General features: G+C 37.3%; 2 protein-coding genes across 4 annotated transcripts in view; one reads left to right on the top strand and one right to left on the bottom strand.

Annotated features, from left to right (window-relative positions):
* Window positions 1–25,970, bottom strand: part of CENPP (centromere protein P) — a 329,199-nt gene that overhangs the window by 221,044 nt on the left and 82,185 nt on the right. The window lies entirely within an intron of this gene.
* Window positions 11,516–13,565, top strand: OMD (osteomodulin). Its single transcript, XM_034775707.1, has 2 exons — window positions 11,516–12,470; window positions 13,255–13,565. The coding sequence occupies exons 1-2, from the start codon at window positions 11,516–11,518 to the stop codon at window positions 13,563–13,565; spliced, it is 1,266 nt and encodes a 421-aa protein (XP_034631598.1).

Genomic DNA, 25,970 nt, shown 5'->3' with positions numbered 1-25,970 from the left:
TTGATATCAGCGGTAGGCCAGTAGATGCATTTCTAGATGTTCAAGTTATAGAAGACACATCGGCTGAACCTGTGACAACCCACATGAGTTAAATGCTTGTCAATTGGACCCCAAACAGATGGCTGCTTGTGCATTTGATGGAGTTGCAAACTTCTCTGGAAGACATGGTGGAGTACAGGTTTTGATCAGAGAAAAGTGTAACCCTAAGCTCTCCTATACACACTGCAGAGGCCATCTACTCCAACTAGCACTAGTACGAGCTGCAGAATCTTCAAAAGACATTAAAAAAGCTATACATTTAATGTCTTCATTATATTCTTTTTTCAGCAAGAGTCCAAAAAGACTGAATATCTTGGAAAATATAGAAGATACACTGGGACTAAAGTTAAAATTAGTCCAACCTGGGGCTTATAGGCTCAGAATACGGGCTGGAGAAGGAAAATGGGTATAAATGGAGCCTGAATGTACAAGTAGTATCAAAGACATTCCTTTCTTTTCGGGCTTACATCAAAATCAGGGCCCGTCCCATCCCTGATTGCCAGTTCAGAGTTCACCCATGCTGATCTACCCTACTTCTTTAGGTAGTTATGATATCCATTGAACAACTTGTTCCTCTATATTTTGAAGTTTCTCAGGGTGGTTATATGTGAGTATTTTGCAGAGTACAGACCTCTGCTGTTTCAAATCAGCAGTTTCTGAGTTGGCAAAAAAATAAAAAGTAAATAACTCCCAATACATTATGTAATACTAAAAAAGAACTTTTGTGTTTGAGAGTTCATATCAGAATACAGACTGAAAATCTAACCAACTCTCATGATTTGAATAGAGATAGTCAATAAGACCACGTTTCATACATTACAATCGTGACCTAAACTCAAGCCAAAGGTGATTTAAGAAAATAAGTCACCTTCAAGCCAACACTAAGTTTCAGCTTGAAGTACATCTTTTTCTAGTTCTTTGCAATCTGACTGTAAAATAAATCAGTAATAAAAATTTTCATGGAACCTTAATTAAAATAATAAAATTAGCAAATTTGTGTAGGAAACACTAGATTGCAGCCTAATTTTATTGGACTTTCCAAACAGGAAAAAAGGGGAAAACGTGTTCGGCATGTTAAATTTAATCCCCTCTTCACTCTTCATGTTAAGGAAATTCCTACCTCACCTCAAACCAAAAGTAAAGAGAGAACAAGATCAAACCACATAAACTTGACCAGGGTCACAAAATATAGCCTTATTTGTTTCCAAGATAGTTTGTGCAAGAAAAAGGAACACATAATTTTAATTTACCCTGCAATCTTCTATAGTAAATTACACTTCAAGTCCAGTGCTTTACTACAGTTCAAAACGACACAGTCCTTTTCCATTGTAGATTTTAAGAGCATCATATCAGATTTGAGTATTTTGTTATCTCTAGAGGATCTGCAACACGACCATTATCTGGGAACTAGAGAAAAATTTAATCAGGTATGGAATTATAATTTAAATTGCATGCCTTCAAAGTAATTTGAATATATCTTTACGTGGAGCATGTTTCAAGTGTGTGTATGTGCTTCATTTGGCTTTGGTAATAAAGTGCAGCTACTCCATCAATCCATCATATTCATAGACTTGCATCAAAAACAAACTTTTAAACAACAAAAAACAATTTACAAACTGGATCAATAAAATGAGATTTAAATTGAATTATTTTTTATTAATCACAAAATCAACCCCTCAGATTTTTTTTATAAGATTTGAAATACCCATGTAGTTCACCATAATCTTTGGCAATTAATGTAGTACAGTGACTGTGCTTCTAATAGTTATAGCATATTTAATAATAAAGTACATAGGATTTATAATTTTCTTCTTGCAAGCTTCCTTTATCAGTTCAGTTTTTCTAATATACATAGCTTCTTTATGCTATTTCCAGTGTTGATAACCTTCATGATTTTATCATGATACATAATTTTTTTTAAAGTCCCCAGTACTGGAATCATGCTATTGCATGAAAGCCTCATCTTAATTTATTTTTTAAATGTCTACCCCTCATGGGGGGTTGTAAAGAAAAGCTTGAAAACATGAAACAAGTGCCCTCTAAAGGCTCAAAAGCTAGAAGGCAAGTAAAAAGAACATTTTTTTAGAAAAAAATCTCATTATTTTGAAGTCAGTCTCATGATTTGGGGGCTAGACTCATTTTTTGACTGCTTCGGGTTGATAGTAATGTAATTCTCTCATCAAACTAAAAGCAAAATGAAGTGCCTCATTAGAACTATCTAATGCAATAAAACAATCATGGTGATTTATCCAGAACGACTTTCCTCACTCACCCTAAAAAAAACAAAAAATAAAGTAACTAAGTGTCCCTTTCTTAAGGTGCACTTTTGGTTCATATCACAGTTATAATTATCTGCTTTGTCTAGATGAAATTAGAAATCAAATAATCATCAACTAGCAGCAAAAAAAGATAATCTAACACTGTATTGTACCAATACTCAACCTGTCCATTTTCCATAAATAATACCTTGAGTTGTTTATTTCTCAGCTTTTGTCTGTTTCATACAAATATTTTAGCTATTTTTACACAATGTATAAAAGTGTTTTTGAAACATTTTGTTTCTGAAAATTGTTTTCAGCCTTAAAAGCACATTGTAAAGCTGGGTAAAATATCAGATGAACACTGTAAGCACTTCATAGCAGGATGTTTTTTGTGTGAAGAAAACATACGAGTCATGCAAAGAAATCACTTAAACCCTATAGGAATGAAGATATGTGAGAGGCCCTCCTTATAACAGGAGAAAAGCTGGGGAAAGACAGAGAAAGGGATGTGGGATTAACTTTATTCCATCCAGCAGCTGCAGTGAGCGTAGAGAGAATGAATTAGACTTCCCTCCTCCTGAAGACCAGGCAGAAAAGGAAAAGGTATCATCTAAACTGGTGGGCAAGCTGGCAGGATTCAGGTAAGCCATTGAAACCTGTACATCTGGGAGAGGGTATATGCACCATATACCTCCAGCCTGAGACCCTTTCACACCAATGATCCCATCCAGGGATCAAAGAAAGACTAAGTTTTTTGGTCTGCAGTGAGCACTGCACTAGTTTCCTTTTTTGGTACTGGGAAGGAAATGTTCCATCGCATATGTTAGGATGGAGTGGGGTTTTTTGCCTTCCCCAGCTCAGCATAGGCACCCAGTGGGGTAGGTGAGGAGGGAAGGTTCAAGTTGTCACAATACAGCAAGCATCAGGTCTCCAACGCAAATACTCATTCTGTACATGGTCTGTTTCCCTGATAAACCATAATTGGAAGTGGACTTAGGGGAAGGCATCCTCTAAAAAAGCTGGGGAATGGAGTTGAGATTCCTAATGTCTGTTATAGGAAGAAGACAACCCCATTTCCACAGCCCCTTAACCCTTGTACAAGAGAAGGGCAATGGGGTCCCAGTGATGGAAGAGCAGCCTTTCACTGGATCAAAATGATTAGGGAAGCAATCATAACCTGCAGTGTACTAATTATTGCTGGGTAGTTAAGTAATAAAGTTGTGGCCTAATTAAACCACTATTCTTTCCACCTCTACGAGACAATCTCACTTTGGAAAAATCTGGTTATCCCCATTACTGCTATCAAAGAGAAGCAGAAAGACAAGAGCTTCAGGTATTTTCAGGTGGTCATATACCTAACTACTAAACAGACCCAAACCTGTTAGCCTTTAAACATCACACATCAGGTATATTTAGAATGGAATGGCAATTCTCTTTCAAGCATCCCTTCAACTACGATTTGTCTCAATTTTGATAATTTATTCAACAATTGATTCATCTATATATCTGCAATATTATTGTTCAAGCAAGCACAAATGTTCATGAGTGTATGGGGTTCTCAAAATAATAGACTTTAAGGTAATTATTTGTATGCTTAGAATTTTCAAGTACTGGAGCACAGGTTGAAATCTTTTAACCTGCAAGAATGTGACTTGAACTGGATAGTAGCACATTTTCTCAATTTTGAGAAGGCAAAAAAATGTTCTTGACTCCACAACTTCAGGCTTCCAGGAATACGAAGAGCAACAAGAACTTTGGCTGACTTCACTGTTGAAGATACAACTAACAACTAATGCCTTCTGCAACTTTTAGAAGTATCAGTTCTTCATTCTTTTTTAGACTCTGATAATACTGAATAAACCCTGAAATTATAATTATTAACAACTATGTCTGGGAAATCCCCATATTGACTTGTGACATCAACAGTTTTTGTAGCTGCTGATGTAGCTCAAAGCCTCTTTGCTGCCAAATTTATTTATTTTTTCTCTGCTTTGCCTTCCTTCCTTACTGTCCATAAAATATGGCCTAGACAAATCTTTTATTCCTGTGGTTATTTGTGTTACATTATTGCTCAGATGATTTCAGCAGGATAATAATTTATCACTATAAAAATTTAAATTAATCAACAGGGAGTAGGGAAGGACAGGAAAAAACTTTAAACTTTACAGGTGACTATACCTCAAAAAAGTAAAATCTCCTGGTAAACCGGAATAAAAATATGTTTAATTATAGTTTTTTGAGCAGTTAAATTCGTTTGGTGCATACAGATTGTGGTATTTTCAGTTTTAACGAGGGATGGCATGTGATTCACTAGAGGTGGTTTTTACCAGGGCAAAATCATGGCTTCTACTGCCCTTTGAAAAACTAGTTAGTTCCAGTTCAAGACATTTTTTATTTTAAAAACTGTTTCATTAACGCACTCCATATTATACTTTTTTAGTTACATATTCCAAGTGTGGCTACATAAGGCAATAGATTTAGAGATTAATTTAGGTTTGTACAAATAAAAAGTAAAACTGCAGTAGGTGTCATGCTAATATATGAAATATAATACTGAACGTTGGAATTTCTGTATTAGGGCTGTTGATTAATTGCAGCTCATGCAATTAACTCAAAAATATATCGCAGTTTTAATTGCACTGTTAAACAATAGCATGCCAATTGAAATGTATTAAATATTTTTGGATGTTTTTCCACATTTTTAAATACATTGATTTAAATTACAACACAGAATACAGTGCACACCACTCACTTTATATTATTATTACAAATATTTTCACTGTAAAAATGATAAACAAAAGAAATTGTATTTTTCGACTCACCTCATACAAGTACTTAGTGCAATCTCTTTATCGTGAAAGTGCAACTTACAAATGTAAATTTTTTTTTGGTTATATAACTGCACACAAAACCAAAACAATGTACAACGTCCGAGCCTACAAGTCCATTCAGTCCTACTTCTTGTTTAGCCAGTCACTAAGACAAACAAGTTTGTTTACATTTATGGGAGATAATACTGCCCACGTCTTATTTACTGAAAGTGAGAACAGGCGTTCACATGGCACTTTTGTATCTGGCATGGCAAGGTATTTACATACCAGATATGCTAAACATTTGCATGCCCCTTCATACTTCAGCCACCATTCCAGAGGACATGCTTCTGTGCTGATGATGCTCGTTCAGAAAATAATGTGTTAATTAAATTTGTGACTGAACTCCTTGGGGGAGAATTGTATGTCTCCTGCTCTATTTTACCTGCATTCTGCCAGATATTTCATGTTATAGCTGTCTCGGATGATGACCCAGCATATGTTGTTTCTTTAAGAACACTTTCACTGAAGATATGACAAAACGCAAAGAAGGTACCAATGTGAGATTTCTAAAGATAGCTACAGCACTTGACCCAAGGTTTAAGAATCTGAAGTACCTTCCACCCCTCGTCCCTCTCAGATTTTGGAGCATGCTTCCAGGCGTCTTAAAAGAGCAACACTCTGATGTGGAAACTATAAAACCCAGACCACCAAAAAAGAAAATCAACCTTCTGCTGATAGCATCTGATTCAGATGATGAAAATGAACATGTGTTGGTCTGCACTGCTTTGGATCGTTATCGAGCAGAACCTGTCATCAGCATGAACACATGTCCTCTGGAATGGTGGTTGAAACATGAAGAGACATAAGAATCTTTAGAACATCTGGCATGTAAATATCTTGTGACGCCAGCTACAACAGTGCTATGTGAATGCCTGTTCTCACTTTCAGGTGACATTGTAAACAAGAAGCGGCCTGCAAATATGAACAAACTTGTTTGTATGAGCGATTGGCTGAACAAGAAGTAGGACTGAGTGGACTTGTAGGCTCTAAAGTTTTACATTGTTTTATTTTTGAATGCAGTTTTTTGTACATAATTCTATATTTCTAAGTTCAACTTTCATGATAAAGAGACTGTACTGTACTTCTATCAGGTGAATTGAAAAACACTATTTTTTGTTTTTACAGTGTAAATATTTGTAATCAAAAATAAAGTGAGCCCTGTACACTTTGTACTCTGAGTTGTAATTGAAATCAATATATTTGAAAATATAGAAAACATCCAAAAATATTTAAATATATGGTATTCTATTATTGTTTAACACCACGATTAATCGTAATTTGTTTTTAATCGCAATTAATTTTTTTAATCGCTTGACAGCCCTAGTCTATATACATTTTGGTTTGGTATTTTCTCAAGGAAGTTATACACGTCATGGCTCATTTCAGTATTATATAAATATTACATATACTACAAAACTATTATCAAATTGCTAAATATATTTCAGTTATTTTCATTAGTATATTCTAATAATAATTTTATTTTCCCCAGTTTCACAGTTTAAACCCAGTTTACCAGTGCCCTTTCCTAAACTAGTTTTTCCTGGGAAATTGCCAACTCTGGTTTTAACCTTAAGATTTTGTTTTCAGTTGCTTATAAAATGTTGCAAGTTTTCCATCTTGGATGTCTTTTTGTTTTGTTTTGTTTTTGTCTCAGGTCTTAAGATTCAGATGTTTCTGAGAATGACGTTAGGGAAAATATGTTATTTTTCCCAGGTTACATTTCTTACAATTATTTCCCTGAGAAGCTATAGCAGTTCCATGCTCTGTGGGGGAGACTTGAAATTTGGAAAAGGATTGCCATGGTGCTAGGGACGTGCCTTTTGCCATCATTGTGAAAATCTGTCTGAATTTGGACAATTTATGAACTTCTGAAGAATCTCAGCTCACACACGTGCAGTAAAAACTTTGGCAGCTACGTTTTCTTAAGATTCCATACGCACTGAGCATTCTTCATCCTCTCACATCATCTTCAGGAGGAATAAATGGCCAATGGCCTGAGCAGACCCCCTGCGCTGCTGGAGGCAGAGCAAGACTTTCCCTCTAATTGTTCCTCCTAGCCACCAGGGGCCACTGTGGTGCTGAGGACAGGAATGAGAGCTCTACTCTCATTCCTATCCCCGTTGGAACCCAGGCAGCATAGAGAAGAAAGAAGCTGCATGATTTGAACACAGAGAGGTGAGGAACAGGGGATGGAGTGGAAGAAATGCAGAGAGCGGGGAGAAGGGCAGGAGCTAGAATCAGGAGGGGGCAGAAGATTGGTCAAGTGGATAGGAACAAGAAAGGGAAAGAACAACAAAGAGATGGGGAACCCTGGGCAGGAGCTGAGGACGAGGACAAGGACAGGAGCAGGAGGGAGACTAGATAGAGGTAGGAGCCTGGTAAGATGGGACAGGAATAAACCAGAGGCATGAGGGACAGTTGGGGGTGGGGAGCTGAAGGGACAGGAGCTGGTAGGAATATCAGAGCAGAAGGAGTCAGGGGCAAGAGTGTCTTTGACCACTAGAGCACAGACACCTCCAAACTCGGAATTTAATCCATTCATTTGCTGTTGGCAAAGTGTACGTCTCCTTCCCACACTAGTGGCAGACCCACACAGACAGTAATGGCCTTCTACTGCTACAATTTACTCAAGTGGTACGCAGTTCCACCATTAATCTAAAGATGCCAACCCTCCTGAGGACCCACATTGAAGGTCAATATGATGAAATTTTTGTTCTTTCAGTTTTTAAGTTTCTTCAAAAATTATGAAATTACATTAAAAATTACATTACAACATTAATGTTTCAAACCACAGAAATAAGGCTGTGCATGCAATTGCCTCCCTTGTGCATATGTATTATGATGCAGCCTTCATTTATGTGATCACGTAACATTTTTTTTCCACAGACCACCACCTCATTCAGTGCACAGAATGGACCATGCTCTGGAAATTAATCAGAGTTGTGGTGCGAATGAAGCTTTTATCAGTAGAATCCTGCCTCATTTTTTGCAGATGTTGGAAGGTGTGTAGTAAAGGACGCTGAGACTGCAGGAAAAGAGAGGATAGTTTTGTAGTAAAGGCAGTGTAATGCCACCCTGGAGAACTGTATTTTCTCCCTGCCCGTGCCGGAGCTATGCATCACCAAGCAAGGCATGAAAATCAAAATTTTCACAGGTGGCCACTATGTGTTACTTGAAATTTGGGTAGCTAACGTGAAACATCTGAAGTCTGATTTGCAGAAGTGAAGAGCACTCACGGCTGCAACTGACATCAGTAGTTCTGCTCTGAATATATCAAGTGTTATAAAATATTAAGTACTCTGAAAAATCAAGCCAGGCGCTTCCTAAATTGGGCATCCAAAATTAGCTGACATTTTTGACAATTTTAGTTTGTAAAACGGCAATAATACCACCACCTCACGGGGGCATTGTGATGATATATTAATGTCTGTGAAGAACTAAGATACAATGAAAGCACCATAGAAAAGCCCACAAGGAAATTAATAATTTTGTATTCGGTACAGAGTTTGGATGGCATCCAGTAAATAACACCTGGGGCCTCATGTTGAATGATTAGAATAGAAATAAACAGTGAATAGCTACCCATTCAGTGAGTATCACCCATCCTGTGCACTGAGTCAGGCAGAGGTTTTGTGGAAAACAGTTTGTGATCATGAAATTAAAGACTGTATCATAATGCATAGGCACAAAAGGGACAAATTAACCCAATCTTAATTCTGGCACTTACTAAGCTTTTAAATGCTTAATTTTGCAACTTGAAAGTTCTTTTAGAATAGTTTTTTGGGATATAAACTACAGATGGGCTATGTTTTAAACCTGTGGGATGGCAGAAAACTCAGTTGTGCAACTGTTGTGTGAGGATTTTTTTTCCTTTTTGAAATGGGCATTTAAATACAAACATTACAGTAATAGCAAAATAGAACTCAAAATGTCACAAAAAGCAGACAATATAAGCTCCTATCAATTTTTGCCTGCCACTCGTACATAAAGTATTTTTCATTACTTGCAGTGTCAAGAACTATATGCCTGCAGGGACAATGTTACACTCACACTTTTTCTGCAATTAACTCATTTCATTCACAATTTAAGATGTATTTCCAGTGCAGTATTATAATGTGTATTAATAACTCCAGCATATTGTACTATGTAAGTAATAGTAATATTTGTTCTTTGATACTGTGAGTTCAATTCATTAATGACAGTTCCCAAACAAAGGGAAAATGTATAACCCATATATTCATAGTGTTACAAAACCTGTGTCAACCAGCTCTTCGACAGAGGAAAAAATAGACTACCAGGAAAATCTTCCTGAGATCCTGACAGATAAGACTTAGGTATAGTTTTCCAAGTGGTGAAAAACCCTTAACTTAGGACTTTTACAACTAGACTGGAGAGAAAAGCAGGAACTGTGCCTTAGGAAACCATTCTGAATTTGTACAAAAATGGACTGGATGATTTAATACTATTTTCATCTCTAACTTTCACGATTTGTTTGAATCAACTGAAGGCATAAGAAATGTCTGCTACCACAATGCCTGGTAGCATCCAACATTAACCTCCAACTGGGGTCAGGATGGATTCAGCATTATACAGAATTCCAAGTTACCTGGAAATGATGCTATGGAACTTTTGCTGCACGTAATAATATGAAAAGGTTCTGTATCTCATCCAGAAGCAGTACAGAATTGCAGCTAAAGACCTTGAGTTATTGTGCAGTGAGATGGTCACCAGAAAGCTGTTTAAAGTCCTAGTCTTGACAAAGTACCCAGCATCCTCATTTACCAATAGAAGGTGCGGCTACTCAACACCTCTAGAATCAGGCCAGTTATTTAAATGTGTATATATGGAATCAGATAAGTCTGACTATTTTAACCATAGCTAATTGGAGGCAGTGTGGTGAAGTGGATAGAGCACTGGACTAGAATTCAGGAGATCTGAGTTCTTTTCCTGACTCTAGTACTTTGGACAAGTCACTTCTCTTTGTTCCTCTTTGAGATGTATGGATGAAAAGTGCTATTTAAGAGCTTGATATTATTATTAGAATTAATTTATGCTGTGCTACATGTGAGGGGGGGGAATCCCTTCTTGACAGGTGGTCAGTTGATACCCGGAAGCAGTATCCTTCTAATATAGCTGTAAATGTTTTTCATAGCAATTAAGGTATATAGTCTTAAAATCTAGCCAATATTTGTCTCAAAACTGTCACAATGAATTGCATAGATTGACTGCTTATTCCATAAAGAAATGTACATTTGTTTTAAATGTATTCTTTTACCATCTTTGAGCATTCCTCAGCCTATGAAAAGTTTCCTTTTTAAAAGTTAGCAGTTAGCTAAAAACTACCAAAATGGTATTAGACATAATTGTATTTTCTTAATTATTTATATCGCATGCCCATTCCCTCATTCAGATTGTGGAGTAAAAACTGCCCACAGACTCCAACAAGCATAGGAAAACCAACAGTCTGTGGAACTAGTTAGAACATCAGGATGTTTACTGTACTCCACAGAAACTCCACCCACATCACTTTAAAATAGAATTTTAGGGCTGAGGCCTGTGCCTCCATTAGCAAATTCCCCTCTTCACCTTGAAAGGAATGCAATGCCCATGGACTCCAGTGCAACTCTCAGGCTATGTCGCCACTACTGCGGTAAGTCGACCTAAGTTACGCAACTCCAGCTACGTGAATAACGTTATTCACGTAGCTGGAGTCGACGTAGCTTAGGTCGACTTACTGCGGTGTCTACACCAGGTGCGTCGATGGGAGACACTCTCCCATCAACTTACCTTACTCTTCCTGTTCCAGGTGGCGTACTGGGGTCGACCGGAGAACGCTCTGCCATCGATTTAGTGGGTCTTCACTAGACCTGCTAAATCGACCCCCAGTACATTGATCTCTGGAGCATCGATCTGGCGGTAGTGTAGACATAGCCTCAGGCTGCAATAGTGGGTACAGAGCGCTTTCCCCCACACACACTATGTCTGTGCAATCTGTAGAGTGAAAAAGAGGAGAAAGAAAATTCCCTTTTTTCCTGCCCCCAATTGGTATAGAACCCTCTAGCACCACACTTGTCCTGGGCTTTAGGATTTGGGCCCCAGAGAGGGAAAAAGATATGGAAAGATTGCAATTCACTTGTTTGAAGGCCACGTTAATAGGTGCCTTAGCAAATACAAAATTCAAAGAATAATTTTTGGTGGTAATTATACAAGCTAAATTTTTATGTTCCCTGCAATAATTATTTTTTCCTCATTTAAAAAATAGTTACTTTTTTCTTATATTGGAATTTAAATATAGTTTCATATATTTATGAATTTTGTTTCTTCTTCTCAACAGGGTACTACATGAAAACAAAAAAAATGAGGTTTCTATGTCAACTATCAATTATCCCTCTTCTATTTGGAGCTATGGTCATTTGTCAGCATGAAGGTTATGATTTTGAGGATGAATATGACCAAGAGCCAGATGATGAATACCCACCTATTTTTCATTTTAATCCCAGTGTAGAATATGTAGTTCCTCATTTTCCTACTCCAGCCAAGTGTGCTCAAGAATGCTTTTGCCCACCAACTTTTCCATTATCAATGTATTGTGACCATCGGAAACTTAAGATGATACCACATATTCCTTCCCACATCCAACAACTCTATCTTCAGCATAATGACATTGAAGCTGTGACTGCAGAATCTTTTGTTAATGCCACTGCCTTGAGAGAAATTAACCTTAGCCATAACAAAATTAAATCTCATATGATTGACCATGGTGTTTTTGCCAAACTTTCAAATCTTGTGCAACTTCACTTAGAACACAATAAATTGGATGAATTTCCATTTCCTCTTCCCAGCTCTCTAGAACGACTCTTTCTCAGTTCCAATGAGATTTCCAGATTACCTGGAAATGCCCTGCAAGGGTTAGTAAATGTGACCATGCTTGATCTCTGCAATAACTATCTTGATGACTCCCTACTCAAAGGAAAATACTTGTCAAATATGAAAAATCTAATGCAGATCAACCTATGCAACAACAGATTACAGACTATGCCTCCTGATCTCCCATTTTCACTTATATATCTCTCTCTCGAAAATAACTTAATTTCTTACATTCCAGAAAACTATTTCAATAGACTTCCAAAAATAACTGCTCTAAGAATGTCACACAACAACCTGCAGGAAGTCCCATATAATGTTTTTAACCTTTCCAACCTTGTAGAACTCAATCTTGGACACAACAAGCTGAAGCAAGCATTCTATATTCCAAGAAGTCTGCAGCATTTGTATATTGAAGACAATGACATTGAATGTACGTTGATTATTATTAGTCCTTTATAAAAATGAGAGGGGTGTTTCTATATCTGTAACATTTTTTCTTTTGCATTACTTTTGCATAATTTTTCTGCTTATTACTCAAAGACTTAGTGACTTTTAATCTAAATTCAACACCAGCACTACTGAGCTATATTTAGTCTTGCTAACACAAGGAGGTTTCTGCCTTGCTGTGATGCAGGTTACCTCGGCCTGCCCTTCTTGGAGGGTCCCAACAGTTGGGGCATAGGGCTCAATAGTAGCCCTAGTTCCGCAGCTTATCCAAGGAATGCTCTGAATTGTTAATTATCTTGGACAATCAATGGAGGAAACACTGCAGAAGATTTGTACTTCTGCCATCTTCCTATCACCTCCGAGCAGGCTCTCTGTCAGACTCTGCTCCAGCTTCCTCTAATAAAAATCAACTAACAAGTCTAGCTTATTGTTTAAAAATTGTTTGTAGTAAAGGCATTTGATAAACATTTATCTAGAAAGAGGCAACTAATTAGTACATTTCCCTTACATTAAAATAATCTATTCTAGGCCATTTTAACACCACAAACCTTCCCCCTTCTACATGATCAAAAGCTATTTCTGTTATTGGTTTTTCCATACATGGAACTCTAATTTAAGTCAAGAGGCGGAATAATAGTAATATTTTGCATCAGTTGCATGGGTGGGTATTATTCCTATTTCTAGCTATGAAAAAAGTGGATTTTAAAGAAATCTGAGTTCTCTTAATATTTTCAGTGTTTAAACTAATATTTTTCACTCTTTTACAGTTGTAAATATTACTTTGATGTGTCCTTCTATTGATCCAAGGAATATCAATCATTTAACCTATATTCGGATGGACCAAAATAAGCTTACAGCTCCAATAAGCACATATGCATTCTTCTGCTTTCCCCACATACGCATTATTTATTATGGTGAACAAAAAGGTAGTGTCAGCCAATCAACACAACTGAGAACTCCAGTTGTCCACAGATTTTTAACACCAGAAGAATATGATGAAGCAGAAGATGGTCACGAAACAGAAGATGGTCATGAAGAAGGAGAAAGAGAAGATGACTACTTTCATCCTTACTTTTAATGAAGTAATTATAAAGTACAAGGAAAGTATGAATTTTTCTGTATCAGCTCAATAGTGGTTAAATCAGATTCCAAGTATATACAACAGTGCTTTCTAACCTTTTCCTGGCAACTAATTATTATGTGAGTGAACTAATCCTTAACTGTACCAATCATTACCCTTTCCCTTACATTCCAACTCAGAAGAGAACTTGGTTATACTAGTTTTGCAATTTGGGCTAAACTTTTTGCATATATTTTTGTTGATTTTAATTTTAAATATATACTGAGTGGTTTTGGTTTAACACAACTGAAAGCATAAAAATGCTCTTAATTTGAGAAAAACATTTAGGACCTTAACTGTGAAACTGGTCTGCATCATTTGTACAGTATCTGTATCATCTAAATTCAAAAGAAAATGCACAATGAGTAGTTTCTTAATTGTTTCAATTTAGTGCAGTATTGCAACATTAGAATTAGAGAGAAGATTCATTAAATAGCAGTTGTCATATAAAACATAGCAACATTAAAAAGACGTGAGAAAAAACAAAAATATTTTCTGATCTAGCTTGGACAATAACTATTGATATAGGTTTTATTCCTTATTCCTTTTTTCCCATAGATGAATAAGTTATGTTACTTTACTTTCTGTGCCATTATACACTCAAAAGCACACACTACATATTTTCAGGTTTCAGAGTAGCAGCCGTGTTAGTCTGTATCCGCAAAAAGAACAGGAGTACTTGTGGCACCTTAGAGACTAACAAACTTATTAGAGCATAATAAATTTGTTAGTCTCTAAGGTGCCACAAGTACTCCTGTTCTTTTTGCGGATACAGACTAACACGGCTGCTACTCTGAAACCTGAAAATATGTAGTGTGTGCTTTTGAGTGTATAATGGCACAGAAAGTAAAGTAACATAACTTATTCATCTATGGGAAAAAAGGAATAAGGAATAAAACCTATATCAATAGTTATTGTCCAAGCTAGATCAGAAAATATTTTTGTTTTTTCTCACGTCTTTTTAATGTTGCTATGTTTTATATGACAACTGCTATTTAATGAATCTTCTCTCTAATTCTAATGTTGCAATACTGCACTAAATTGAAACAATTAAGAAACTACTCATTGTGCATTTTCTTTTGAATTTAGATGATACAGATANCTCTGCCCTGACCCTTGAACCCCCCACACCCCCAGCCCTCTGCCCTGACCCTTGAACTCCCCCCACACACCCAGCCTTCTGTCCTACACCCCTCACACACCCCAGCCCTCTGCCTGATCCCTGAACCCCCACACACACACCCCAGCCTTCTGCCCTGACCCCTGAAACACGCCCCCCCCAGGGTCTGGGGTCCCGGCCGCAGGCCCTACTCAGTCCGCTGCCGGCCTAGGTGAACAGAACCCCAGGCTGGCAGCGAGCTGAGCAGGCTGGTGGCGTAAGATCAGCATTTTAATTTAATTTTAAATTACGCTTCTTAAACATTCTGAAAACCTTGTTTACCTTACATACAATAGTTTAGTTATATAATATACACTTATAGAGAGAGACCTTCTAAAACCGTTAAAATGTATTACCGGCACGCAAAACCTTAAATTAGAGTGAATAAATGAAGACTCGGCACACCACTTCTGAAAGGTTGCCAACCCCTGGTATAAAGATACCCAATATATTTTGCTTGTAAAACTACCAGTGCATCTCCTTTATAAAAACAGCTTTAGTTGATCAGTTATTGTGGGCATCAAGTGATTCAGTGTCCAGGTCTTTGAGATATATTTTTTCTTGTTATTTAAGAAAACTCTACACATGAAAAATATTTATGTTCTACCTATCCATTATTTCAAATTATTTTAATGGAATTAATCATTTCATGCTTTTTGTTGTATTTCAGGCTCTTTGAATTCTAGTGTAGGGTCTCCCTCTACGTAGGTGATGAAATTTGTGTGTTGGATTCTGGTATATCTGTGTTACTTTATTCCCATACTGACCTAGACACACCTTGAGCTACTTTCAAACATCCATCTTACAAATATTCAATATACATGCTTTTGCCATGGGGAGTTTTGTATATTACCTCTGATGAAACTGATGAATTGTGATTATGTAAGATAGAACACTTAAGAATATTTTGAGGTGCTTTTTCCTCTTTATTAATTTGGATCTTCTACTTTGCTAAATCTATCCGTAATTTCCTGAGAACCCCTTTGTTCTGTTATGGATAAGTCGCTAAATAATTCCTAGGGCACATATTTTAGAACATCCAATCTAGTTTAAAAATTGTCAGTGATGGAGAATCCACCACAACCCTTGTAAATTGTTCCACTGGTTAATTCCTCTCACTGTTAAAAATTTACACCTGATAATTGCCCCTTTCATCTTTCTGGTAACAGCACAGATTAATAGCATAACATAATTGTCTTCCTTTGTTATGACCTTTCTTAACATATTTATCAACCTAAAAAGCTCTTTTGAAGTTATATAGAAAAAAATCTATACATACAATAAATTCTTTAAATCTAGGATTAAAAATTTGCCAACTTTACATACTTTTGAATTATTTTAAAGGACATATTAACATAAACATATAATTTACTAACTTCTGGAAAACACTATGTAGCATGACTTTTCTCTTTTTCTGTATACATTATAAATTTAGACTACTATTTTTAAAACATGAGTCTCAATTTTAGGGAGCCATTTTTTTAAATCTTGGCCACAGCTTTTAACGAACATTAAGACCACTTAAATATAGCATAGTTAGAAACATTGTACATGCTTCCTCAAACTGCTAACACTTTAAGACTAACGTAAAACTTAGTTTAAATTTTGTGTTTTATACCTACAGTAAATCCAACAGTAAATATAAATTGAATTTTGGATATTAAAAAGTGTGTATAGCTGGATACTACAAATTCAAGAGATTGATTATTAACTTCGATAGTAATAACATGTTGACATGGCTTCTCAGTATTAGCACATGCTTCTTCTCTTGAGAATATATACACATAAATATGTTCCCTATGACTACTTGCTAATTTTATTTCTGTCTTCACAAATATTAAATTTGTAGTCCCTTCAAGCATTCTTCTTTTTTCACTATATATTACACTAGATTTTGTGACAACCCAGTGACCTATCCAGCAACATGACATGTATAGCTAACAATCAGAAAAGATGGCCAGGAAAGAAAAGCTTTTGTTTACTCACAAATGACTGCAAAAGAAATGTCTAAAAGTAGTATTCAAACAGCTGACTTCTGCTTCCGCTACATTTGCCTTTAGTGTTTTAGTTTGTTCAGATGGTTATGTGAGTTTATTTAAAAAAAAACCCAGCTCAAATGAAAGTGTAAAACAAAATCTGCATTTCAATGCTACCTGTTATAACAGTCAACAAATAATAAAAGCCATCACAGGGCTGCTTCAAGAGGTTTCACTCTAGTAACTGAAGGAAGCTGTTGCATGATGTGGAGGATACATTCGACTAGGAACCAAGAGATCTGGGCTCTGCTTCTAGCTTTGGGCAAGTCATTTTGTAGATTTGTGCTTTATTCATTTCAATCACATGAGGGGGATAATGATACTTTACCATCTTTGTAAAATACTTTAAGATTTATAATGGCTAGGTAGTTATTTTTCATTATTATTCAACAGTACAGCAAGTTTGACTTTATTATGGCGTATTTTTAGAAAATGTTGATAACCTGTAGTCATAGTTAAATGTGTTGAACCAATTAAATCAAAAACATGAAATTTTCAAACAATGTTTTTACCAGAACAAAGTTCTTAAAACTAGAAGCAAAAATGACTAATATAGAAATTTTGCAACAATTGTTCATGAACACTGTTGCAGTAAAAAAAAATTAACTTATTTTTTACAGTCTCCATTCTTTCCTTTAGTCATAAAAACGTTCAGATCCTTTTAAAGTCCTTCTAAAACGATTAAGCATTAGTTTTTGTGACTTCAATATCTTGATATATTAAAAAAGTCACATAGGAAAGAATTTCCTTCACATCCAACAGATGTTTTTTATTTCAACTTTTCTGATTGCTTTTAATATATTCACATTCCACTGAAATATGTAATAACTTGAATCAGTTTCCTTTTCATATTTGTTTTTAAATTGTACTCTGCAAGCAAATAAATAAATAAATTTCCTACGCAAAGAACATGAAAGGAAGCTGTAATGGAGTTTGTACCAGATTGCATCCCAAAGCTGCTTCTAAGCAGCTAACAACTTCTTTACATTACTAATGTGAGAACATTAACTTTGACACTTGTGGAGATTTTACATATCTACTATAATACACATACACACAAATATATGATAAAGTGTGCATTTACCATTCTCTTCTCAAAAGTTATTGTACCAAATTTTTAAAACTCGAGTAACCTATGCAAGTTAGAAGGTAAATAAAAGGTAATATAAACTCACAGTTCCGGGCATACATTCATGACCTAGAGGAAAAAGGAATTGACCCCTTCTACACATGAAGCACCACATAATTTTTTTAAGAGCATTCTTGGATTTTTCCTCTTCCTCCAACTCATCAGACATGGGTCATATCAGACTCAGGAAGACAGGCTAAATAGACGAGTAAAGCAAATCTTATATTCCTGTGACATAGTTACCAGGACTAATGACATTATTCCAACTTCATTTTTATTGTCAGTATATGGAAATACTGTAGCATCTCACATGTCAGGGTTGAGGATGTGGAAGGGAAATTATCCCTTTTCAAGCAAAGAACAGACTGGGAAAAGAAAATATAGGGCAGGAAGTGAAAAACAAAATGCAAGGAAAACACCAGATGGTATTCACCCAAGAGTTCTGAAGGAACTCAAATGTGAAATTGCAGAACTATTAACTGTAGTCTGTAACCTATCATTTAAATCAGTTTGTCTACCAAATAACTGGAGAATAGCTCATTTTTAAAAAGGGCCTCCAGAAGTGATCTCGGCAATTACATGCCTGTAAGCCTGACTTCAGTACTGGGCAAACTGATTGAAACTATAGTAAAGAACAAAATTGTCAGACACATAGATGAACATAAATTTGTTGAGAAAGAGTCAACATGGATTTTGTAAAGGGAAATCATGGACTCACCAATCTACTAGAATTCTTTGAGGGGGTCAACAAGTATGTGGACAAGGGGGATCCAGTGGATATAGTGTACTTAGATTTTCAGAAAGCCTTTGACAAGGTCCCTCACCAAAAGCTCTTAAGCAAAGTAAGCTTTCAGATAAGAAAGGGATAAGAGGGAAGGTCCTCTCATGGATGAGTAACTGGTTAAAAGATAGGAAACAAAGAATAGGAATAAATGGTCAGTTTTCAGAATGGAGAGAGGTAAATAGTGGTGTCCCCCCAAGGGTCTGTACTGGACCCAGTCCTATTCAACATATTCATAAATGAGCTGGAGAAAGGGGTAAACAGTGAGGTGGCAAAATTTGCAGATGATACAAAACTACTAAAGATAGTTAATTCCCAGGAAGACTGAAGAGCTACAAAAGGATCTCTCAAACTGGGTGAATGGGCAACAAAATGGCACATGAAATTCAATGTTGATAAATACAACATAATGCACATTGGAAAACATAATCCCAACTATACATATAAAATGTTGGGGTCTAAATTAACTGTTACCACTCAAGAAAGAGATCTTGGAGTCACTGTGGATAGTTCTCTGAAAACATCAACTCAATGTGCAGCAGCGATCAAAAATGTGAACGGAATGTTGTGAATCATGAAGAAAGAGATAGATAATAAGACAAAAAATATATTGCCTCTATATAAATCCATGGTACGCCCACATCTTGAATACTGCATGCAGATGTGGTCGTCCCATCTCAAAAAAGATATATTGAAATTGGAAAAGGTTCAGAAAAGGGCAACAAAAATGATTAGGGGTATGGAATGGCTTCCCTATGAGGAGAGATTAATAAGACTGGGACGTTTCAGCTTGGAAAAGAAATGATTAAGGGGGGATGTGATTGAGGTCTATAAAATAATGGTTGGTGTGGAGAAAGTAAATAAGGAAATGTTATTTACTCCTTCTCATAACACAAGAACTAGGGGTCACTAAATGAAATTAATAGGGAGCAGGTTTAAAACAAACAAAAGGAGGTATTTCTTCACACAACATACAGTCAACCTGTGGAACTCTTTGCCAGAGGATGTTGTGATGGCCAAGAATATACCAGGGTTCAAAAAAGAACGAGATAAATTCATGGAGGATAGGTCCATTAATCGCTATTAGCCAGGATGGGCGGAGATGATGTCCCTAGCCTCTGTTAGCCAGAATTTGGGAATGGGCAACAGGAGATGGATCACTTGATGATTACCTGTTCTGTTCATTCCTTCTGGGACACCTGGCATTGGCCACTGTCGGAAGATAGGATACTGGGCTAGATGGACCTTTGGTCTGACCCAATGTAGCCATTCTTGTGAATGAAACACTAAAGGCAACAAAGGAAAAGATGTCAAATTAATGCATGGTTATAAATAAGTGGAGTGAACACAGGAAGGAAACAAAGCTTTTTAAAGCAGAAAGTTAGTAATTTTTTTTTAACAATTAAATAGACGGTTGATTGACATGACAATTACAAGTAAATTCAGGACATAACAACCAGTACAAAACTAGTTTATCCATTTAAAAGGGAGAGCATGTTTTGGGTGAGGGTCTGTAGGGAAATGGCAGAACATTGTTTTATTTCTGGATATTTTGGGCTTGTAAGTATCAGATAATTTGATATCTGATTATTATATGCTGTAGGAGCATCTAAGAGTAATATTTCTATTTGCAACATAAATGAAATCAAGTTTTTTTTTTCTTTTCTTGACATTCAATCAGTAATGTCTGCAGCTTTAAAAAAATCTGGAACCAGAAACTTTTGCAGGGTATTCACTCAATCATGGGGCCTTGTTGCAGCTGCCTATCAGTTTCCAAACTTTTGACCCTTGTGGTGACCCAAAACTAAACTATTTCATTGAACCTTGGAAATTTTTCCAACTTACCTGCTGAGAAGCTTACATATGTAACTCCTTTATTGTGTACCCTTATTTCTTGTAGATCCTTTTTAATCTTTTTCTGGCTTCACTGAAGACATACATTATCCATTTGGGAAATTAGTTTATCACATCCCCTGGAACTTGTCCTCCTTAGCTCCTCCTATGCCACTGACACATCAAGAAGTCCAGTTCCTCCAATGATTACAATCACAATAATTGTGGTAGTTCTTCCCAGGTTATGCCAGTGAATTCAATACCCTCTGTCACTGTCTTCTGCCAGTTCTTTCTTGGCCTTCCTCGCTTTCTCTTTCCTCCCTCCAGTACCTAATTCAATGTTTGCTCAGCTTGTCTCTCATGTTCCGTACACTGTACATGTCCCAACCATCTGAGCCTTCTTTAATGATATCTTCTAATATGTCCTGTTCTGTGAGCTCCCTTACTCTTGCATTTGTTATTTTGTCTTTACATTGAATGTGTAATATCTTACTCAGCCTTCTTGGATAGGCAGCCTTCAATTTCTTTTTGTTAACCACTCACATTGGCCAAGCCTCTGCTCCATATAGTACTATGCTCAGTACAATCAAATAGTATAATCTAGCCTTTAGTTTGAAGTGGAGACCTATGTTTGACCAGATGTTGTTAATCTTTCCAAAAGTGCGGTTTGCTTTTCCTAATCTTGTAGGAATATAAAATAAAGACAGACATACAAGAGAGGAATGCTAGGAAAAGGCTGCAGAGGCAGAAGAAGCAGCAGCATAGAGGAGAGATTTCATTCAGCTCTACAGAATAGCAAATGATCTCACAGGAAAAACAGACTTTCACAGGTCTCGGGCCTTTCTAGGACTCTCATCGACAGATGTTAAAAATGCATGAAGAACATGCCAGATGATGAAAAGAACATTTCCACTCCATATTAAGCTGTCCCGAGCTGACAATCATTCACAGATTCAAGAGAAGTGCCAATACCAAGTTAGAAATAGAAGATGGACCAATAACACCTGATGAAATTAAAGCAGCCATCAAAGCCCTCAAACACAGGAAAGTTCCTGGGGTTGACAGAATTCAAGTAGAGGTGTTAACAGTGGGAGGCCAAATTCTAATTGAGCGGCAAACAAAACTGTAACATAATATGGTGAAAGTAGCGCCACAGCATTGGAAAGAAGGTATTATCATGACATCACCAAAAAATGGTGTTCTTAGTGCATGAACTGGAGGCATAGTACTGCTACCAGTCCTGGGCAAAGTATTGGCTACTGTTATGCTGAATAGAACGAAAAGGGCAATGGATGAAATATTACAAGAAAAACAGCAGGGTTCCATTGAGATAGATCATGTTGTGAACAGATATTCACTCTGACAGATCACTGAAAAAGCTACTGTTTGGCAAAAATCCATCTTAATTAACTTTTAGAAAGTGTTCAACAGTGTTCATAGAGAGACCCTGTGGAATATTGCTAGAAGCTATGGGATACCAGACAAGCTAGCAACATAATAAGGAGTTTATATGATGGAAATAGATGCGTAGTAAGATCAGATATAGGGCTGGCTGAGTGAGGTGAATGGTTCAATATTGTGCCTGGAGTTAGACAAGGGTGTGTGCTATTACCAATTCTCTTTCCATTAGTAATAGACTGGGTGATGAAGTGAGCAATAAAAGGCATCATAGATGGTGTAAAATGGGTTAGTGGAGACTAATTACACTACCTTGACTTTACTGATGACATTGCTTTACTAAGTACAGTATATTGTAGAATGAAATGATTGCCCTTACATCAGAGGTAGAACAGGAAGCAGCAAAAACTAGATTTGATGATTACAAAGGCAGGAAACTGGACAATATTCGCAAAGGTGTATCTAGATAGAAATCTAACATGTAAAAGTTCTGCTGTCTGCAGAGCGTGATGACACTTGAAGGTGCTGTGAAAGATATTCATCTTACCTTTAAACCATATAATATTAACTTTAATTTAAATTTGCTTTCATCCAACAGATTTTACAAGGGAAGACAGGCTTGTAATCCCATAAGAACTGACAACAATTTTGGCTTTAAATAACCCTCAGAATACTCCCTAAGCACTTTCATAATCTCTTGGTTGGAAAAGCCATAGGAAACATTCTCTATAGATCCTGCTTTATTCTTAATTGGCTTTTATCAACATAGGTGTCTTTTCTTTGTCCATTCAACTCAACCATCCTATCTTCTTCTTCCACCAAACCCCATGTTGCATGACTATTCCTCTCTATCTTTTTCCTCTTAGGGGAATTCATTCTTTAAAATACTCTAATGATGGCTTGAAACCAAAAATCTTCAACTGAATCAATGTACAGTAACGCCTCACTTAACGTTGTAGTTATGTTCCTGAAAAATGCGACTTTAAGCAAAACGATGTTAAGCGAACCCAATTTCCCTATATGAATTAATGTAAATGGGGGGGTTAGGTTCCAGGGGCTTTTTTTTTTTTGCCAGACAAAAGACTATATAATATACACACACACACACACACACACACACACACACAGAGTATAGGTTTTAAACAAACAATTTACTGTACACAGCAATGATGATTGTGAAGCTTGGCTGAGGTGGTGAAGTCAGAGGGTGGGATACTTCCCAGGGAATGCCTAACTGCTAAATGATGAACTAGCAACAGGCTGAGCCCTCAAGGGTTAACTTGTTGTTAATGTAGCCTCACACGCTACAAGGCAGCACGAATGGAAGGAGGGGAGACAGCCTGGCAGACAGAGATACACACCGTGACACACACCGTGTGTGTGTGAGAGAGAAAGATGTGCATTTCCCCTTTAAGTATGCTGACCCCACTCTAAGTACACTGCCTTATCAAGTTAATCAGCAAGCTGAGATGCAGCTGCTGCCAGGAAGCGCCCTCTGTCCTGAGCCCTGTCGTGTGTCCCCCCGGCTCTATAGAGATGGGGTAAGTGGGGTGCAGGAGCAGGGGGAAGGGGGACACCCTGACATTAGCCCCCTTCTCCTCCCTCCCCCCGCCCACAGCAAGCAGGAGGCTCGGGGAGCAGCTCCAAGGCAGAGGGCAGGAGGAGCACATGGCAGTGCGGGGAGGGATAGCTGAACTGCCGGCAGTTGGTAGCCTGCTGGGCAGCTGCTGCACAGGGAACTTAGGGGAATGGGGAGCTGATAGAGGGGCTGCCGGTCCACCCTGGTTCCAAGCCCCCATCAGCTAGCTGCAACGGGCTGCTCTTCCTGCAAGCACTGGACAAAGCAGGCGGTTGCCAAACGACGTTATAAGGGAGCATTGCACAACTTTAATTGAACAGCAATTGATCAGCAACATAACAACAAAACAATGTTAACCGGGATGACTAAGTGAGGAGTTACTGTATCTGGGCTGAGTCTTGACCAGGTGCTAGCAAGACAAAGTGTGAGGGAAGTGAGACCACACTACAAAGTAATAAAATCCAATCAACTGCTACAGCACTATACAGGAAGCGTTTAATTTCAAAACTTGTATAAACAGACCTTTTAAGTGTTACCACTAGTGGCAATGCTTTAGGAGCTCAATGGGAAGCTGTTCCTTCAGAAGAATGACAAAGGGTAGGGCTACACTTCAATTAGACATCTGCCGTTGGCCCATGCCAGCTGACTCAGGTTCACGGGGCTCAGCCTAAGGGGATATTTAACTGTGGTGTAGACGTATGGGCTCAGGCTGCTGCCTGACCTCTAGAACCCTCCCACCTCACAGGTTCCTAGAGCCCGGGCTGCAGTCCGAACCTGATTGTCTACACTACAATTAAACAGTCCCTTACCCTGAGCCTGAGCCAGCTGGTTCAGGCCAGCCGCAGGTGTCTAATTGCAGTGTAGACATACCTATACTGGTCAGCATTAATATTTATTTGGATTTACAAAATGCTAAAAAAAGATGCCTGCCCATATACTCTAGGCACTGTAGCCATTACTTAAAAATACATCACAGATAATACCCCAATATAACTTAGGTTCATGAGTATAATTCAGCAAAATGTACAATCAGCAAACCCAGCACCTTCAAACTCAAATCACCCTTGTCCTCCAACAATTCCCTCCCTTTCTCTGTGAATTCTCAAAATTCCTTTGTAAAAAGATGAGCTTCGCAGCATGCCCTGAAAGTCTTAGACTCGGGATACTTCAGACAAAGGGAGGAACGGGTACTAGCATTCTAAAGGTAGAGGGCCCCCACAGAAAACTTGACCTCTAGGTTCCCCATAATTTTTCATTATATTTATATTTGCCACCCATCTTCATGGAAGAGGTTCCTTTTCCAAAGAAAGGTTCTTTTGTGACTGCTTTCTGAGGGAGACATAGGCTATTGCTCCCACAGATTGTTTTGGTTATTCACTATATATGCTACTGTGCATATACACTTTTACCGACTATTTGTATGGTACATAACCCTTTTCATATATTGTTTGATTGTCTTCCTTTATCTTCTGTATAAACATTTCAGACTTTGAAGAAACTTTCACAAAAAAAACCTGCATCTGAACATATATTGGTTTTGGGACCATCTGTGCTGTTGTCCCACCCATCCACATCTGTGCTGTTGTTCCGGTAATCTAACCATCCACAACCTTGCTACCATCTTGTCAGCATTTTGGTAATAATTCAGACAACTAATGGTCCTTTGCTAACTTGGTCCTAGTTTGTAAAGGGCTATGTAAATGAATAAAAACACCTTATAACAAGCGCAAAAACAAAGTAACCAGCACAAATGGACTAAGCCAGTCCATATATATTCCAACATCTAATCCTAATTAAAATTCTATCTGCTATATATTTTATCAATGTATTAATAAAAAACATTGGCATGCCAATCAAACACTACAGTAGTGAATTTGGCAAGATTAAACTCCGTGCATCTGGGAAAAAAACTTACAAATTCGGGGGGAGGGGGGGTAAATATTGCAATTTTGGATTTTTTTCTTATGTGGTAGAAGGATAACTTCAGCATTACAGAGATTTGGAAATAAGAACAAAGGCCTGAACTAATCAGACCACCAACACTGTTAATGAGGGAAAAGCTGTATTTCAGAATCAAAAAATAAAGGAATGAAGAAGCATGCTTAAGCTGATTTCTAAAAAACAACATTATGAGTTCAGTTCTAGCTACATTTAGCATCTAAGGCTTGGTATACACTAGGCGTTTAATTGGTTATGTAATAGTTTACACTAGTTATTCTGATTAAGTATAGTACTTGTATCCAAAGCGTCTACTGTTATATGCATTGCCGTTTCCAAACCATATCACTGGCCCGCTGCTATGACAAAATCATGTTATTTTAATAACTTCTGCAATTACTCACAAAAATTCATATAAAAGGGATGCTGAGTGAGGTTTAATGTTTCATGCCAAATGTATGAACTTAGTAAGGTATCAAATTTCAATAACCTGCTTCAACTAAATGATTT

The sequence above is a fragment of the Trachemys scripta genome, chromosome 7, assembly GCF_013100865.1.
Source record: "Trachemys scripta elegans isolate TJP31775 chromosome 7, CAS_Tse_1.0, whole genome shotgun sequence".
NCBI lineage: Eukaryota > Metazoa > Chordata > Testudines > Emydidae > Trachemys > Trachemys scripta.
This window is presented reverse-complemented; position numbering and strand designations above follow the sequence as displayed.